We start from the raw sequence: 17,550 nt of genomic DNA, 5'->3' as shown, positions 1-17,550 counted from the left end.
CCACTAATGGTAACAACCAACACGGAAAGACGCGCACCATCACGCTCAAATTCTCAGATCAATGGTTCAGGGAAAGGGAGATTTCCTGGAAAAGAAATTCGCGAGGCTGTCGAGGCAGTATCGCTCCAAATACCGCCTCTCAATGGTGTGCCACGGTCGAAAGAAAGTTCAGCAGACCGGGATCAAAACTACAACCTCTCCGAGCAACTGCAAACGTTAACCCATGTCCAGCATCTATTCCAAATGGCCGCCAAAGGCGAATTCTATGATTCTATCTGACTGCCGCAGTAAACGGTGTTGGATACCCAGACTTTCACCTCTACTCCGTCACCCACTCCTACCCTTTGCGAGCATAAACTTTTGAAGATGAAACGGTGGCTTTGGAGCACCCATGAGCCAAAAAAAGAAAAGAGTTGAAAGAGACTGGACGCTGGAAATATCAGAGCGGGTCAGATAATAACGTGTCTTCGAGTCCCGCCAGAGAGGAGTCACCTACATCAGGCTGGAGAGGGAGACTATTCATGGAGACACTCTAACAAGCGCACGGCTCACGCGCCGAGATAAAAGATAAAATGTTACTCCGGCCAAGACGCATTGTTCAAGAGATGCGAGAGTTTCCAACGTCCATCGCGAATATATGAGTCTTGGACGGTGACTGTCTTTAGCACTGCGTCTAGACACTTGTCGGGTTTCAATCGGTTCGTCCCTTTCCCAAAACATGTACGCCTTCAAATCGATTTCTTCGTGACGCCCTCCAGAACAATATCAAAGACTTCCAGGGGCTGAAGGTCGAAGAGACGAATAGTCTACGACCGTCACAGTGCGACTCTGTCGTCTTCAGGAGCAGAGATCTGTGCAGGTTGAATATCTTTTTCAGACATGACAGTATCGTGGGGATGGAAGACTAGGAAACTCCGCGCCGGTTACCACCCTATACGGGACACAGCTGCTGAGTGGTATTTAAATCCTTGAAACACATTCCAGGGGGAGTTGATCCATAAATTCTTAGATCCGTGGCCCCGAAGCCTTCAAACGTGAAAATATATCACAGCGTGCTTTAGGTAGTAGTATGTGGCATCCGTCCCATACTCCAGAACGATCGAGATCACATTACCCGCACCATTTGGAGTACAGAACGTTCACCAGAGATCAAACCAACGCCTTTACCACGCCACTTTGTGTCCTTTTTATGGATTGAGATTGAAAGGTCGGGTATGTACTCGATGTGTCTGTGTGAGCGTCTCATGTTTTGTTTCCAAGAGAAGACATCTATTCCCCTGTCCTAACGAGTAAGTTGAGGTGTCGTGAAGAGGAGCCTGGAGTTGGCAGATATGCCCAACGTGAACAGTCATGACTATTGCCCCTTTCTTTGAGGAATTCGTCGACCTCTTTCCGAGAAGTGAACCGTAGAGCCGATGTTGCACAGAAGAGCTTCGAGCATTTTCCCCCATCGTGCACAACGATCGTAGTATTCCGTATCCATGCGTATTACCCGGGAGGCGATGGGCAGTATACAACCTTTCGAAGTAAGAGAATCAAGACATTTCGGGTCGGCGATCCAGCCTCGGTGTGTGATTCTCGTCGTTTCCCTTTGGACATCTGTCAGACCTTTGTGCGTCTCGTGGCTGCAAAGATAGACAGACTCCGTTATCCTGTCATTCCAGACTCTGAGTCTGTCGGTGTTGGCGCCCTTGGTTGTAGCGAGCGCACAATTCGAGGTGGACCGGTCGGACTTGTAGGACGAAGGGGCTAGGACCCTTCGTGAATTCCAGCAGCTTGTTTGCCATGCTTCGAAAAGCGATCCAAAACATGCAGACAGGACTGGGGCATCAGAGAAAAGATGCAGAGCAGAGGCAGGTTTCATGACCCTGGATGGAACAGCGATGCATTGACATCACGGGGATGTTGAAACAGCAAAGCGAACCGAGAGGGACCACCGCGACGCCGTGAGAAATCCAACGTGCATGCGTGACTAATAGAGAGCACGGGAATATGCCATAGCTTACCAATAAAAACTATGCGCAGGTGTCTGAAGAAAGAAAAGGAAAGTTAGCTAGTTCACCCACATCGTCTGGACCAGCGACCGCCAAGGCCTGATATAAAAATCAGGCGCATCGTTCAGATCAGCATTGCCGACGAAAACAAAGGCTCTGCCACATCCCCCAGTTGAACTGGAGGATGTGGTGAGCGAAAACCCGGGTTCGCGGGGTTTTTTTTTTCTCGGTTCGGCGGAGGAAGGAGGAGGAGGACGAGGTAGGGAGATCAGTAAGTAATACTGACTGTATGCCCCTTGTACCTGTCATTCGATCGTTCGGAGGAGGAGAAGGAGGGCTGTCGACAATTCGTCGCCAGAACGCCTGCAAGCCGTGTGCTAGTTTGACCAGTCCTGGCGAGGAATTGTGCAAGGATTTCTGTGGGTTTAATATATACATGGCGATATTGATGAAATGGCAAAAGCGGGGCCAATGGTGAAGTGAATGTGAGCCAGTTTGGCGCCAGTCTCAGACGTCTGCGAGAATATGCACCGCCAGCACGGTTCATTTTCGCCCGTTCTTCAGCATTCTACCGTGCCCTGGGGCTGCCGGGCTTCGTTACCCGGGCTAATCCAAGACTACTCATTCTACATGCGTCCATGCACACATACATACATACTCCGAGAGCAATGCATCACCTCTTCCCGCCTAAACCTTGAATCGAGAAAACTGTCCGTTGTGTTCACGAATGGATGCCAGGAGGCGGGAATGTCTATCGAACTACGAATATCACGGTCCACCCACACACGACAATCCAATTTGCCGATGGCCTGATACCGGCATGAATGGATTGATGAATGGAATTGGCTTGTTTCCCGTGTTTTAAAGAGTGGAAATAAACCGTGGATGTGGGTGGAAACTCGGGCTCATCCCATCCTACGGTACCTCCTTGTACTGTAGCAAGTAGACTCGAGAAAGCACCGATCGAATAGATACTGCAGTACTATACTGCACTGCACGGCACTACAATTGCAAGCCACAGCGCGGCACGGCATCAGATATGAAGGACACAAGACGTTTTGGCTGGGTACCTCGGTGGGTACTCGTCCTCAACCTCGTTTGTCTCTCTCTCTCTCTCTCTAGAAAAAGCCCACGCAAAAAGAAAAGGATACTTCATCTCAAATTCAATCAAGTCCAATGTTATTCAATTCAATTCAGTCGTTCCTGGTTCCTTGGCTCCCGTTTCTCGCTTCTCAGGTCCTTTGGAATAGTCTCTGCATTCTCAATGAAACTCGTGGCCCAGCCAAAAAAAACCCCCCCCTTCCGATTTGTGAACCGACAGACCCTCATGTATGTCTGTATGTAATCCCTGCGCCACTTGTTGGGGGGGGGGGGGGGGGGGTATCGTGAGTTAATCAATCAACGCCATTCGTTCATTCAGTGCTTGTCTGTCCTTCCCGTCCAGTTCCCAGTTCCTACTTCCCACCCAGTCCGATTGTGTGGTGCCAGGGCGATGTGTACATGTATACACAGGTATGTGTAGGTTGGTATGTCAAAAGGGAAAGCCCAAGTGTCATATGATCTCATTGCTTCATTCGTTGTCTTGAAAAAAAATTTTCGGTTCATCATTTATTCACCGTCAAGCGCGATATCATCCAATAGACTTTGCTGGCCTTATCACATCATATAGTGCTCTGCTGCTGGGTCGTGTTGGGCAAGACGGCGTGGCGCTCCGCGGCTGCGTCGAGTATGTCTTGGAGAGTGGGGAGAGCGATGAAGATTTCGTGCTGGTCGAGACGCCCGAACTCGCCCTCGTCCACAGAACGACGGCATGCAAAGTCCTCCAGAGACAGGCGCAGGCCGGCTTGGCTGTCAATGATCCTCTCGCCAGACTCGTCGTAAATAATCTAGTCAAAAAAAGGGGCCGAGTTAGCTTAGCTGTCGAATATTCATGTCCCGTGCATCACCATATAACCAGGCCACTTACGATTTCTTCGTACCGGGGCTGTGCACCGATATTCCCCTCTTGGCCGACGATGCCGGGTCTCCAAACCCGCAAGGCAGCCGATGTCTTGACAGTCGAATTCTCATCGTACCAAAACCCAACCACGAGACCAAACACGACGTTGACCAGGCCGCGCATCCTTTGGTGGTATTCCTCTGCAAGCGCGTGGAGATCCTTGTTGGTTGGAGGGAAGGCGAGCTCCCCTACCACAGCCGGGTTGTTCTGAGAGGTGTGCCCAAAGCTGATATCCGGGTGGCGCTCCGATCCCGCGTACCTGATTGGGCGCCGGGCGGACGCATCGAGTTCCCGAATGAATGTGGCGACCTTGTCACTGCAGGACGCTATATCTTCAAGTTGGGACATGATCTTGTGGTGCAGCATCGACTGCACATAGCCGTGTGCGTTTGAGACGGGCGTTCGAAAAGTCAAGATCTCGTTTGCGGCGTCATAGTCATATCGATACAACCAGTCAGCATTTCTCTGAAAAAACTCGTCAACGGGCGAGGTAGCTCACTTTAGCATCTCGCCCATGCCCAAGTCCACCACTTTAAGACCGGCAAAGTCGGCCGAGCACAACGGAAACTCGGTCCAGTATGAGGACCTGTGGTACGCCTCGGGCATGTGGGTGATGACAGCTTGCAGCTCGGGTGAGAGGGTATCGAGTAAGGCGCGAATCCTGTCCGCGACAGGCTGCTCTTCAGAGGATGGTTCAAGTTGACGCGTCGTGGCTGGGGAATGAGTCGCAACGTCTGGCGACCAGGATTCCAACTCATCCGAAGACGATGACTTGAAGGAGGAACTTCCCACACTGCCGATGGTCTGATCAGGTGGCGTCGTCGGAGGATGTGCAGGGTCGCCGTGGTCGCCGTGGTCCTCCATAAACACAGGAACAGCATTAAACGGATTCATTGTGATGGTGTTGTTGAGAAGAACCAAACCCCATGGTTGTTCGTGCATCCATCACCTATGGACTTTCATTGTGAATTACTACGGCGACGCATAGAGAAAATGCGGTGGCGCATTCTATACGGCGGCGTAAACGTACAGTCGTAGCCATAATCACTGTCTGTTCCGTCATCACAGCGACATGCTTTCACATCACCTTGTCTCAGCAACAGGATCAAAGACATTTCTCAAAGAGGCTCGTGTACTTTGACTCACAGTAAAGGTTGCCTCTCTCCCTTATCCAGAGTGCTGCTCTCAATTCATAGTTCAAAAATCTCACCATATCCAACACCGACACCTGCTCGTCTCGCCTCGACCAGATCCAGTCGCCAACCTACCCACTGCTTCAACCCTCGTTTGACTTCTCTCACATGTTCCACCATCTTCCTGGCCTCTTCCTCCTTTTGTGCACGCGCAAAAGCGTGCTCGTCAAAGGCATCGTCATCGTCGTCGTCGAACTCCTGTAGCAAAGAGTCGTTGCGGGGCCGGTTCTGCTGGCTACCGGGAGAGGTGGTGTTTGCGCGGAATGCTGCGAGTCCCGAATTCAACACTTGTGCAAAGTTGGAGTGACGAGGCTGTTGTTGCTGGCTCGCAAAACTCCGCCGTCGACTGCTCGCATTCCCGGGGCCTGACAGATCCACCTCATCAAAGTCCTCGGCGCCTGGATCCAGAGAAGTTCGCGATCCGACATCATCGCCTCGAGGCTGCATCTGAACCCGCTTGTCTCTCCACACGCCGCGCTGAAGATCAAAGACTTGCCCTTCCAACTCCCGAATTCTTCTTTCGAGCTTCTGCCTCTCTTCATCTTCCAGCTCATCTAATACCTCGCCTCCTCCATCGCCGCTCATCACTCGCTTATGCTTTTCTCGTAATTGGCTATTCTCTCTCTCGGCTTTCTCAATCCTCATGCGCAGGGCTGGGATTTCTCGGGCGGTGGCCTCGGCGGCGGCCAACTTGGTGGCGTGGCGTGCTTCAGCCTCCCGGTGGAGTTTGTTCATCACTTCGATTTTCTTCTCCAGCTGCTCGGCTTTCTTCGCGACCTCATCCCTGTGCGCGGCAGTCTCTTGCAATTCTCTCTCCAAAGTCCGAATCTTCATCTCCTTGCTTGTGCGCTCCGTCGAGTCAAGCACGGCTTTCTCACTAGCCTTGGACAACGCTTTCTTCGCATCCGTCAAGTCACTCTCCAGGGCCTTCACCTTGGCCTCTGTCGACGACAATAACGACTGCAGGCCAGCAATTTGCTCTCCGTGAGCCTCGCACCCTTGAGTCTGACTTGATAATTGACTTCTGAGCCTCGAAATTTCGAGCTGCATGTCCGCAATTGTGGAGTCTTTCCTCTCCAGTTCGGCCTTTAACATGGCCGTATCCTCACCCGCAGCACTTTCTCTCCGACTTGTAGTGGTCGTTGAGCTGGCCCGTCTTCTGAGCGCCTCGATTTCGGTTCGCAGCCTCCGAATCTCCTCCTCAGCTTCCCCATTTGCTTGTTTCTCAGCATTCTCCTCCCGGACCTCCTCTAGCTCTTCTTCCAGCTTCCGCCATCTCCTCTCGTGGACCTCTGCCTCCTTGGCTAGTCTTTTGTTCTCCCTCTCCAGCTCTTCAACCCTCAAGACGGAATTCGCACTCATGGCAGCTGGGCTTAATGGCCCACCATCCCGAAAACTGGTGCTGCGGATTTTGCTTTGGAGGCTGATGCTCGGCTGGCGGGAAGCGTGACGAGGACTGGTTCCCTTGGCGTGCGAGGGTTGGTCTAGATCGGCAGAGGGAGGAGAGACTGTTGCTGGAGAGAGGACCGTTCCAGGCGTGGGAGAATCGGCGCTTGCCGCCTGGATCGCAGCGTTGAAGGCTGCTTCGTCCGCATCGAGGTCGACGTCTGCAGTGTTGCCAACGACTTTATCACCCTGTGTTTCTTCAATAGCGGGCTGAGCTGCTTCGGCGTCGGAGGCATCGTCTCCCTTGGTTGTAGCCTTCTCCTGGCTGTCGGCGGCTTCGGCGTCTCCATCAGGCCCATCCCCTACCCGCTCATCCCCCTTTTTAGACGCGTCTTTGGAAGCTGCAGACGATTTCTCTCCCGAGCCCCCGGCGGCGGCTTTCTTCTTCTTCTGCAGCTGGGCGACCTGTGCATGTCAAGCGATGTCAGTGGATTGATGGCCAACGTCTTCGAGTTATCTCAGGACCGAGGGGACGCAGTCAAACGAGAGCCACAGCTCTGGGCATTCGCGCCACAAAACCGCTCAACACGAGAGCGCTTTTCTTACCCTCTTTTTCGCCGCTGCCAATTTCTCGGCCTTTTCCTTGTCTTCTTTCTCACCCATGGTGGATGGGCGTGTCAACTGCGGCCGACTCTGTACCGAGTGCTCGCGTGGATGTTCGTGGGTTGCGGGACGGCCGACTAGCGTAGTGGGCAAATAGGAAGGACGGGGTGAAGACCAACAGTATCTCGTATATAGCAGCAGCCGCGGGCCGGTCGAAATGCGTTGACTGAAATACAGTAGAATGATAGGGGAGTAGAAGACGTGGTCTGAACGGGGTGATGAAGCCCGCAGATGCGCCTATTGGCATACTGAAGAATCCGGAGTCGGGATAATGATGTACCGGCATCCGTATTTCCAACAGCTGAGGTCATCTTCGCACCACGTGATATAGCGGGCTGTCCGGGAAACCTGCCTCACTAGTATGGGGGAACGGTACCGTGTATACAGCCTAAATCCATCACGTGAGACATTGACAATCAACGGCGTTAAACCACGTCGTTAGTATCCCAGGAAGATCTCAAGTAATTTACATGGCACTGTCAAATGCGCGCCTCAGGCTAATTATCGGTTACATCGTTGTGCTTGGAAACCATGACCATTTCCCCAACATCTAGCATATAACGCCCACTTCGTCTCTCCCCAGCTCGCCAACCGCGGAAAAAACCGGTGAAAGCCAATAGTTGTCCCATCTTATATCATGTGATGGATATCATTCATCTCCGTGTCGAGCTGCCGCCGATCTAGAATGGTCACTGTCCTCTCAGTTCCACAGAATGACGGTGAGTAGAGCAGAATCCAGAAAAGTCGTCTGGTGTCCAGAGTTCCGAGCCAAGCGCTGGGTACCAATGCGTAGGTGGACTTGCCGGGGTGGCTCCCGTTGGGACAAAGGAGGCGGAGTTGCTCAATGACGACACCGCTTGACGACACGAGAGACGCCAGGACGAAGCTCTTTGACGGGACGGCCAAGTCCTTTGGCTCGGAATAGAACACACCCACAAAGTCGTCAAGGTGCTTTGCCATGGTCACGGTCCATTCCGCCGGTCTTCCCGACACCGCGGGCTCTAAGAATGGGAGGATAGAAGAGAGTGAAGGAAAGAATGGTTCTATAGGAGGACGTTATGAGTTTTCAAATAAATATGTGTTGTGGGTATGGGCACACATACCATCGTTTTCGAGCATAACAGATAGTCTTACAAGTGAGAGTGCCGTAGAAAGTACATGAGGAGAGACGCGTGTACGTAGCATGGCGCGTGCTGTTTCCGCGGTCGTGTTCAGGAGTGTCGTGAAGAAGTCCAACAATCGAGCTGATCTTGCCCTAACAATGGTCAGTATTTGGCCCGTCGGCGTGCTTTCTGGGAACAGAGGGGGGAGTTACATATTCAAGACCGTCTCCTGGACTTGGCGGCGCTCAACATCCATGACCTGCTTCAGTGGGCCTACTCGAAGTCGGCAGGGGCGCTCCGGTGTGAACGTGTAGGAGCGACTGAAGTCGTGTAAAGCAATGTCGTGTAGAGATTGTGGGAGTCCAAAGCTGTCCCCTTTGATGTCGCCGTGGGAGATACCGAGCGCATGTAACACCGTCACCATTTTCAGCCGACTATTCAATACGCTGAGGTACCAACTCCCTTCAACGTCCGACAAGTCCGCATTCGCGAGCGCAAACTGTAGTTCATCGAGATACGGTCGAAAGGCTTCAGGGACACTGGCCGATTGCAGCCGGCGGTCTTGAATCCCAGGCTGGAGAAGGTCCGTCACAACCCCTTGACGGCGACCAGATTCCCAAGGAATGTCAATTATGCCGTGATAATTTAAAAAGAAATGTCGTTGAGATTCTGGGCAGAATTTGCGTATTTGTTCGTAAGCTTTCATCTCCTGGAGGAAAGGGTTGTGATCGTGCTTGACTTTCTCGAGACTCGGCTTTGGGTGAGGAAGCTGTGCTAATTGAGATACTGCATCCCCATCCGTATAAGGGTTGAACTGGAGAGGTGGTTAAGAGAAAGCTACCGCCTGGAATTGAAAGAATACTCACTAATTTGGCGGCACAACTACCAAAATGTCCTTGAATGAGCCATACTTGAGCGGGTGCCCCAGGTAGAGGCTGGTCTAGGGGTTGAACAGAGACCAACGTGGTGCTTGGGAATCGCAACGGCGTTTGCCCTATATCACATGTCCACCTTCTTGGCCCCCCGAGTATCGCCTCGGTATCAGCAAAGTATTCCTCTTCCCATGACTGCGGGTGGTGCTGCGCCGAAAGCTGCCTCTTGGAGGGGATAAATGATACAGAGGCCGAAAGCTTTCTCTTTTGTTGAACTGAGAGCAGCATTGGGGGGATTCTGGGAGGTCAAAGGGGTGGAGCTGGGCATCGTATATCCACTCATATATACGTATCTATTATATATGCGGAGAAATGAGATAATAGGGGGTCAAGGGGTACAAAGAGTTGTTCCAAACCCTCACGCGCCTCTTCGGAGATCGGCATGTTTTACAAATTGACATAGTTGTGAACAAACTTTGATCTGTTTAGCAAAGTGTTCTCGGGAAGCAAGGGGGAGTAGGGGGTTGGTTGCATATGCGAGTCCATATTATGCACCGTAGTACCCGGGGCCGGAGTCGGGGCGAGCACTAATCGCTCTTGCGCAGCTCACGCGCCTGTTTTACTTGGCACTCGGAATTAACGACACAACGCCTTGAGAAGTCCGCAAGTAAAGTACCGATCGGGGTATACGCACAATATATTACAGATACTACACTCACAAACGCGGGAATGCGTATGCGAATGGAGATCAAATGGACGTCCCTCCCCACCTGGAGCTGTTCCCAACGCTGCTACAGTAGATATTCCCCTATCAAATCCCGCATTTCGAGTACTATGGCTGGCCTCCCCCAAGGACCGCAGAGCGGTCACACACACTCCAACGTCTGAGACCTTTCATACCAAACTTGTTCCTTTCCAAAGATGTCCGTAACTCCCAAAAAAAGACAAGAAATCATACCCAGCCATCCCAGTGTTGAGGTTCAGGCAAGCTTCCGTCAATGGCCGCTCCCACCGGCCTTGCCGAAAACGCCCATGCTTCATCAGGTATCGTTATTAGTACAACACAGCCAAATATAACACCCCGAACAAGACCAAAGTATTCCCCCCTCAATTCCCCGTCCATCAAAAAGCGGCAGTTTCATCCTTCGTCAAACAATCGGAAATATCGTCGCGGTCACGCTGCCGGGCAAAGAGGTCGTGCGATCCCCAAGGAAACAACGTCCTTCACACTTCCATAGGGCCCACCACCTCTTCACTCAACCCCCTCGCCGTGCTTTTGCTCTGGCTTCTCAAACTTCGTACCTCCTCATCGCTGAGCAGGTAATTGTCATGCTCGTCGACGACCGGCCTCGTTGGGGGCGGGAAGTCATCATCGTCGGATTGGGAATCATTGTCCTTCAATGGCTGTTTGCTCACGGAGACAGGAGCCGCTATAGGCCCATCGTCCTTCTCAACCGATGTCACGGCCATATCCACATCTTCTTCAACTCGATCGTCGTGCTCAGCAATTTCGACATCATCTCGATCACCGAGCCAGTATTTTGCTCGTTTGTGTGCGCCGAGGTCGGGAGTAATCCAGCCATCCACCTCCTCGTCGGCGAAACGCTTAGACTTGATGGGGGTCCGCAACCCATCAATGGTCGGTACTGCCAACACACTGATGCCTCGCAAATATAGGTAACAAACGCGCTTCCTCGCTTTGTTGAAGAAGAAATAGTTCATCGACCAGATCGAACCTTCATCATCATCCTCAAAGGGATCAAAATCCTCTGGGGCATAGCGGTACACGGCGCAATCGCGCAGACTCATCTGTTGGTCAATCAGCCTCCACATTGCCGGACCCCATTGTGGTTGAGTGGACGGAGGACCGGCGGAGTCTCTCAGGTAGGAATTGACGGGCCGTGAACGAAGATTATACATGGTCGTGTCGACCGTGTTCATGACGTGCCGGAGACTCTTCTCTCGTTTGAAATCCGTGGGGCGCAGGACGTGCGAGAAGTCGTAGTGGGGGTGACTGGCATTCAGTGTGGCTATGAGGTACGCATAAGTCCTCCGCGAGCTGATCATCCCTAGATTCCCAAAGGGGCTGCTTCGGCTCAGATTCAGGCTTGACGCAGCCACATGCGCCTGGGGCGGGGAAAGCGACTGGGAGAATTGGAGATTCGACTTGTATTGTGCTTCGAGGCCATTTTCAATGTTCTTGTACAGTTTCTTGTCTCCTCCTGCTGCCTTGGTAGTGTACAGGTCACAACCGCCTACGACGTGGAGATCGGGGGTGGTAAAGTTGAGCGCGGAGGTGACCGTGTCAAGGTCGCGATTTGGCATAAACTGAACTCATGCGTTAGAACCGGTCAGAGTCCGAGGACGGCTAAAAACGAGTCTGCTTACCTTCATTGTGCTGGTGTATGAGGGGCGGAGTCAGACTCGGCGCATCGCACTCCGCGTGCGTAGAATAGGGAATATCGCAGTTGCAACACTGGGCAATCGGTTCGCGGTGCTCGCTGGGCGCTTCGCGCCAATTGCTGGATTCGCAGCTCGGACGCAAATGATGAAGTCTGAAGAGGATGGTTGACCTGAGCAGGCTATGCGATCGCGAACAAAGAGATAACCAGGGCTGGCTGCAGAGGCAGCTCTCGGCGATTCGGATAGCTAGACGATGGACGCCTAGCAGGTCGCAAGATAGGGACGAGATTCCATGATGACGTGCTGTGTGTTGATGGATGAAGAGATGGCGGAGAGGTTGAGCAGGATGAGGTCGCAAGATAGAACGACGTTGCGAAGCCGGGCGGAGAAACAAGACGGGGGCGGTGCAGTCACGTGCACCCCGCAAAAGAGCCAATAGGCGGGTCCCGCCTTGCACATGCGCCGTAACGGACGACGACAATGGATTTCGGACTTTGCACCCACGGCAAGCCCAATCACATCAACAACTGGACGAAGGCAATGAGGTCAAGAGCAGCTTGGAGGTAGAAGAGCTGAGAGGGACCGCGCGAATCGCCACAACATGGTGACTCAGGGCTGACTGTTTGCGTTAGCCAGCCGAGCAGGGACGGTGTAGCTTAACTCTGGGCATGTTTCGATTGTCTTATAACCTGAATCGTCGTGTAGTTTACATGACATGTTTCGGCCGCTCCGTGCAGCCGAAGCAGAGACCTTGTTTGCAAGGTCCATGTGTCCTTCCCTGGGTATCTCCCTGAACGCCATCTCATAACCCCTGGGATAGACCCAGAGGATCGCGACAGTGCCCGATCAAATCATTCCGCCTCTCTTCAGCGCCTCCTCGGTGATCTGTGTAATAACGAGCTCGTCAATCATGGCGTCCTTTCATGACATGGTCTGATGATTTGGAAAAGGGTCAGGTGCAAATGTCCGCACCTCACAGGAGATCAGCACCCGAAGACATGCCACCGAACAGCACAGTGGCCGTCGGCATCATGTTCTACATGATTTTTGTGACTTCCTCTTCGACCTGATTCGACAGAAGACACAGGGAATTAGCCTCAACCACTACAACAGGAACCCGAGATGCGAGCGTAGCGCCGCAGACCTAAAGGCGCAGATGGGGTGTTGCTGCTGCAAAAGATGGTCTCGTGCGATAGGTCCTCCCGCACAGTATGTGGCACTCCTCACAGGGGGTATATTCGATGAAATATCGACGCGACTCACCTCCATATCTTCAAGACTATCCTCCTGACTGATGCACCTCAGCACATTTTTCTTGCTGCTTTCCTGCATCTCTCCGGCCAGGAGGAGTTCGTCCAGAATAAAGTAGGCCTTTTGGAAGTTGAAAATTATGTCCAGTTCACACACGTTTCCATAGTATTTATCCATCTGTTCGACATATCGGTGAACGATCTCGAGGGTAATCAACTCGTTGTCCGTGGAGTCACAACCGGCGATGAAGAAGAGAGATGCATAGCGGCGATAGACAATTTTGGTGTCTGCAACGACGGGGCATGGTGGTCAGCCTGAGATCGAGGAGGTGAAGGGAACGGAAAATGAAGCAGACAGGTTCAAGAACGGGGAAACCGCACCTTTGTACTCGAGGAAATTACACATTCGAGTCCGTCGAGCCAGAACCAGCTGAGAGACGTCCTTGATAATTTTGGCCTTGTCTTTCGGGGAGAGGGTGGTGAACCATTTTGCCAGTCTCTGGAAGGCGTCGACGGATTGAAGTCAGCGAAACGAACCCAGGTGGGCGACTACTCAGTGCATGGATGTCGGCCGTACCACTTTGCCCTGACGGGAGAGCAGGATGAGATATCTACCATGCGTTAGCATACCTGGTACTCCCACAGAGTGAGAGTCTCTGGACCTCACTTGATTGCCATCTTCCCTGTCCGCAGGTCACAAGCAAGGCCACGGGATGGTAGAAAAAAGGACCAACAACCGGTTGGCGGGAAAATTCACCGCCAACAATGGAACGGCACGTGCGGGAAATCGAGCCACCTTGACGCTGCGTTTCTTGGCATATCACGTGATGTGACCTGTCCCACACTTCTCACAAGCTCCGCAGCCTTTGCAGTCTGGACAACATTGGATCTACAGAGGCACCCAAAAGCAAAAGGTGGATGCCATTCGTCGAAGTTTAGCAGGGAATGAGTCAAAAGCAACCATCACGGAGCTCTCATAGCGGGCAATCAATTCATTGGCGTCACATTCGACCAAGGCTTTTTCATACACGTACTTTTCGTTGCATCTACAAGTCCAAGATAAGGCTGTCTTCTCTCTTTTCCTCTCGCCACATTCAAAGGCGAAGACTCAACAACCTGGTGAGTACTCCGAGCTAGAAAACCTAGACGTAGCCCTTCAGAATTGCACTCTCAGCATTCAAAATGGAGGATCCGGCAGCTCCCAGGATTGTGTTGTGGCTCAGGGCGACAAACTGAATGTCAAAGATGCCGCTTTCGTCTTCCCTGATTCTGCCTACGCTGCACGCATATCCCCTTTCTGTCTCAATGTCAAGGCGAGGTTGCGGTCGATCGGCCTCATCCAAAACGACAATAGCCTGTTTCGGGGCCGAGGGACATCCGAGGAGTTGCACCTCGGAACTGTACTCTTTCATCGCGTCGCGGACCTGGTCCACGGACGGGGGGGGTCGGTTTGCGAATCGTAACGACACACACACTGTATGGCCGTTAAGCACCGGGACGCGGTTGCAGGCGACGGAAACCCGGAGAGGTTGGTCGACAAATGCCGACAGGTCCGCACTCAAACTGCCCAAAATCTTGCGAGCTTCAGCTGGCACCTTGGCCTCCTCGCCTGGGATGTAGGGAACGATATTGTCAATGATGTCCATGCCTGACGCGGTTAGCTGTGAATGAGTGACACTAGACTACCAGCCCTTGGCCAATTCATGGGCGGCAAGGCTTATTGATCCACTTACTGCTGACGCCAGGATAGCCCGCTCCCGAGACAGCCTGCATAGTCACCATGCTCACCGTGTCGATAGGTCCGAACTTTTGAATGAGAGCCGCGGCGGGGATAACGAGTCCGATGACGGCACAGTTTGAATTGCACACGAGAAGGCCTTTCTCTAGTTGGTAATGCCGACGCTGTGTTGGGATCGTCTCGATATGACCTGGGTTGACCAGGGGAACAATAAGCGGAACCTGAGGGGCCAACCGGAAGTTTTTGGCATTTGAAAAGACGGCAAAGTTTGCTTTGAGAAAGGCCATCTCAACATCGCCAGCCACATCAGCATTCAGGCCGGAGAAGATGATGTCGCAATCTGGATATTCGGCAGGAACGCAGCGTCGGACGGTCATACTGGCGACGTGTGCGGGCATTGGGGTCGACTGTTTCCAACGCACGGCATCAGAGTATTTTTGGCCGGCCGACTTCTCCGAAGCTCCCACAGCTACCAATTCGAGCAGCGGATGTTGAGCGAGCAGGAGAATGAACCGCGTTCCCACCGCTCCAGTCGCCCCCAAGACACCTAGGAAGTGTTAGTCGTCCACTGTCTTTGGCAGTGACTAGTGTAATGGTACTTCATACCGCATCTCTTCTTCGAAGACATTGCTGTAATCCCGTACAGTTCTCAATGCTGACTCTGTTTTGATTTTTGGGGCTGAGAAAAGAAAATCTTCCGAGATCAGCCGGGTGGCTCCAACCGGCAGTCCGCAGATAACGCGCTGTGCTTGAGTCAATAGGGATCGACAGAGTCGGGTGGTATCACCCAACAAAACCCTCTTTGCAACAAGAGCGACGTTCAAGAGAGAAGGGAGTGTTATCGAGTTGCCTCCTCCGCATTGATAAGAAGATTTAATAGTCATACCTCTGTCGCGCCGAAAGAAGACTAGCGTTTGTGATAACTCAGGTGGAAGGTTGACCGAAAACAACCCCGCTCGCCCGATCCCCCCCGATGGGCACGTGATGTGTTACACGAACAAGACGGCACCGAGTAACTCAGTTATTTAGTAGAGATACAGCAGAATCTACAAGTTGCACAGGTGACATTGGAGAGAAAGCGCTCCACAGACTTGACAAGTCACTAGACTGGGTATGGGTTGAAAACTTTCGGGTACGTTTGGGGCCTAAAGGAATATATTCGCGGAAATCGCGCCAGCCAACCTGAATTTGTCGCCTACATAAGATCTACATATGGCTTCCAGGACGAAAAGTGGAAGGCCAAGGCTCCCTTAATCACCCATCACTCCAGGCACTTGTAGACCACCTCATTGTCTCGGACGCAACCTTCTGGTGTACTTGTTAGGGAGGACCTTCCGCACAGGCTTGGTTTGCCTACGACTCTGTCCATCCTTTAGCCCTTGCTCTGAAACCGCACTGGAATGCTCAGAAGTAGCACATTTCGCGCGCTTGGCGGCGGGTTCATCGACAGAGGCATCAAATTCATCTTCTTGGGTACTTTGCAGAGACGTACAACTGTCCGCCAACGTGGTTGACGGATTGTCCACAGGTGCGCTTCGGGCTATCTGATTTGCGTGAGAGATGAAATCATCTCGCACTGTTTTAGCTCGATCTCGGAGGTTGCGGAAACTAGTGACCCCTGTTCCGAAAGTCTCGATGCTGTCGGACAATTCATACCCACGAAGTTGTGTCATATGACACTCAACGGGTTGTCCAGGGGCTCTAGGTGCTGTTAGATGGTGACTGTATAGTCTCAGTACGGCCCCTCCTTGAAGGTAAACGGCTGAGTAGCTGTACGCGTTGCCATCATATTTGATTTCGTCCGATTTGTAATTCTGAAGACTGTGCATCGCCCTGGCGCCGACCGCCCCGTCATGACGGGCTTGCCGCCTTGCTACATCGGCACGACCACTCTCACCTTTAACCTCCAAGAAAAAGTTCGGTGCCGCGGGTAGTGATGTATCGTTGGATGGGACAATGTGTCCTCCGAGATCGTGGCGGATCTTCAGATCGATTTGCCGGGGGAAGGCGCCGTCATACAGGTCTGGCTTGGGTCTGGGTAACTCGTCGGCGAACGGCTCTAGGTGGCTAAATTCGCGCCCCGCTGCGTTGTAATGGTCTTTCCTCGGTTTACCGGCAATGATGGACATAACCTGAGCCCGTGTAGTTGCTTCATCGCTCACTAAGTCACAAAGATCTTGGAAATCTGCGAAATCCTTGTCATTGAAGCGTGGAGGAGACAAGGAAGGCCGGCGCTTGGCCATGTCTGTTCTGATATCTCCCACATTGCTGGGTTGTATAGTTCGACTAGGTTGGTTGATACCAGCGTCGATCAGGGCCTGTCCGAAATTGGAGTCATGGGCAGTCATAGACTTGCAGGTTGTACCTTTGTCGGCAGATGCGGGCGGACGCGTTCGCCCGGCACTGTGTCGGGTCATTGTGTCGTCCTGGTCAGCTAGACTTGCATACTACACGATGCCACTGTTAATATCGGACTGGCAATAGATAGACAAGCGGAACTCACTCCTCGAATATGGGTTAGATCAGGTCCGCCGCGTAGTGCAAAACGCACCACGCTCTTGGTCCTGGGCCTTGAAATGTCATCGTTGAGTTGGGGCGTTGGCACTGGTACTCCGGCCCTCAACGTTCTGCAGTCGAATTCTCTCAATGCTGCTCCAGTTAGATGGACCTTGGACAGCCGATTCCAGAAACCCGTAGTAGGCCACTGGTATTCTTCGGCTTCTGATGTGCGTTTCTTTCGCCGCAGCGAGGAAGGAGTGTCTTGAACTCTTCGAGGAGATCTGAGAGTATTTCGCCGCCGATTCTTTGCAGGAAGGCTTCCATCGGGTACAGACATGGTGTGTTGAAGGGCAGCGGTTGAGAAAGCTGGTGAAGGAATGGAGGCAGCTGCGGCCAGAATGATTTGTTTGTCTTCACATCTGCAGTTAGCTGTGGAATGTACAACAGTCC

The 17,550-nt window shown here is 52.5% G+C and overlaps 5 protein-coding genes across 5 annotated transcripts; all 5 read right to left on the bottom strand.

The window, feature by feature from the left end:
* Window positions 1-3,655: 3,655 nt before the first annotated feature.
* AYO21_11400 (hypothetical protein) lies at window positions 3,656-4,887 on the bottom strand (the record flags this gene model as incomplete). Its single annotated transcript, XM_022661294.1, has 3 exons — window positions 3,656-3,880; window positions 3,961-4,458; window positions 4,522-4,887. The coding sequence occupies 3 exons, from the start codon at window positions 4,885-4,887 to the stop codon at window positions 3,656-3,658; spliced, it is 1,089 nt and encodes a 362-aa protein (XP_022506400.1).
* A 296-nt stretch (window positions 4,888-5,183) lies between these two features.
* On the bottom strand, window positions 5,184-7,235 carry AYO21_11399 (hypothetical protein; the record flags this gene model as incomplete). The annotated part of the gene is made up of 2 exons (XM_022661293.1): window positions 5,184-7,037; window positions 7,179-7,235. The coding sequence occupies 2 exons, from the start codon at window positions 7,233-7,235 to the stop codon at window positions 5,184-5,186; spliced, it is 1,911 nt and encodes a 636-aa protein (XP_022506399.1).
* A 630-nt stretch (window positions 7,236-7,865) lies between these two features.
* On the bottom strand, window positions 7,866-13,541 carry AYO21_11398 (hypothetical protein; the record flags this gene model as incomplete). The annotated part of the gene is made up of 8 exons (XM_022661292.1): window positions 7,866-8,236; window positions 8,339-8,490; window positions 8,551-9,152; window positions 10,513-11,538; window positions 12,877-13,151; window positions 13,245-13,362; window positions 13,441-13,474; window positions 13,531-13,541. The coding sequence occupies 8 exons, from the start codon at window positions 13,539-13,541 to the stop codon at window positions 7,866-7,868; spliced, it is 2,589 nt and encodes an 862-aa protein (XP_022506398.1).
* A 464-nt stretch (window positions 13,542-14,005) lies between these two features.
* Window positions 14,006-15,229, bottom strand: AYO21_11397 (aspartate-semialdehyde dehydrogenase; the record flags this gene model as incomplete). The annotated part of the gene is made up of 3 exons (XM_022661291.1): window positions 14,006-14,511; window positions 14,597-15,148; window positions 15,208-15,229. 3 exons carry the CDS (start codon window positions 15,227-15,229, stop codon window positions 14,006-14,008), a joined length of 1,080 nt encoding a protein of 359 aa, XP_022506397.1.
* A 658-nt stretch (window positions 15,230-15,887) lies between these two features.
* AYO21_11396 (hypothetical protein) lies at window positions 15,888-17,437 on the bottom strand (the record flags this gene model as incomplete). Its single annotated transcript, XM_022661290.1, has 2 exons — window positions 15,888-17,048; window positions 17,105-17,437. The coding sequence occupies 2 exons, from the start codon at window positions 17,435-17,437 to the stop codon at window positions 15,888-15,890; spliced, it is 1,494 nt and encodes a 497-aa protein (XP_022506396.1).
* Window positions 17,438-17,550: the final 113 nt, after the last annotated feature.

Source organism: Fonsecaea monophora (genome assembly GCF_001642475.1).
Source record: "Fonsecaea monophora strain CBS 269.37 chromosome Unknown Scaff157, whole genome shotgun sequence".
Lineage (NCBI taxonomy): Eukaryota > Fungi > Ascomycota > Eurotiomycetes > Chaetothyriales > Herpotrichiellaceae > Fonsecaea > Fonsecaea monophora.
This window is presented reverse-complemented; position numbering and strand designations above follow the sequence as displayed.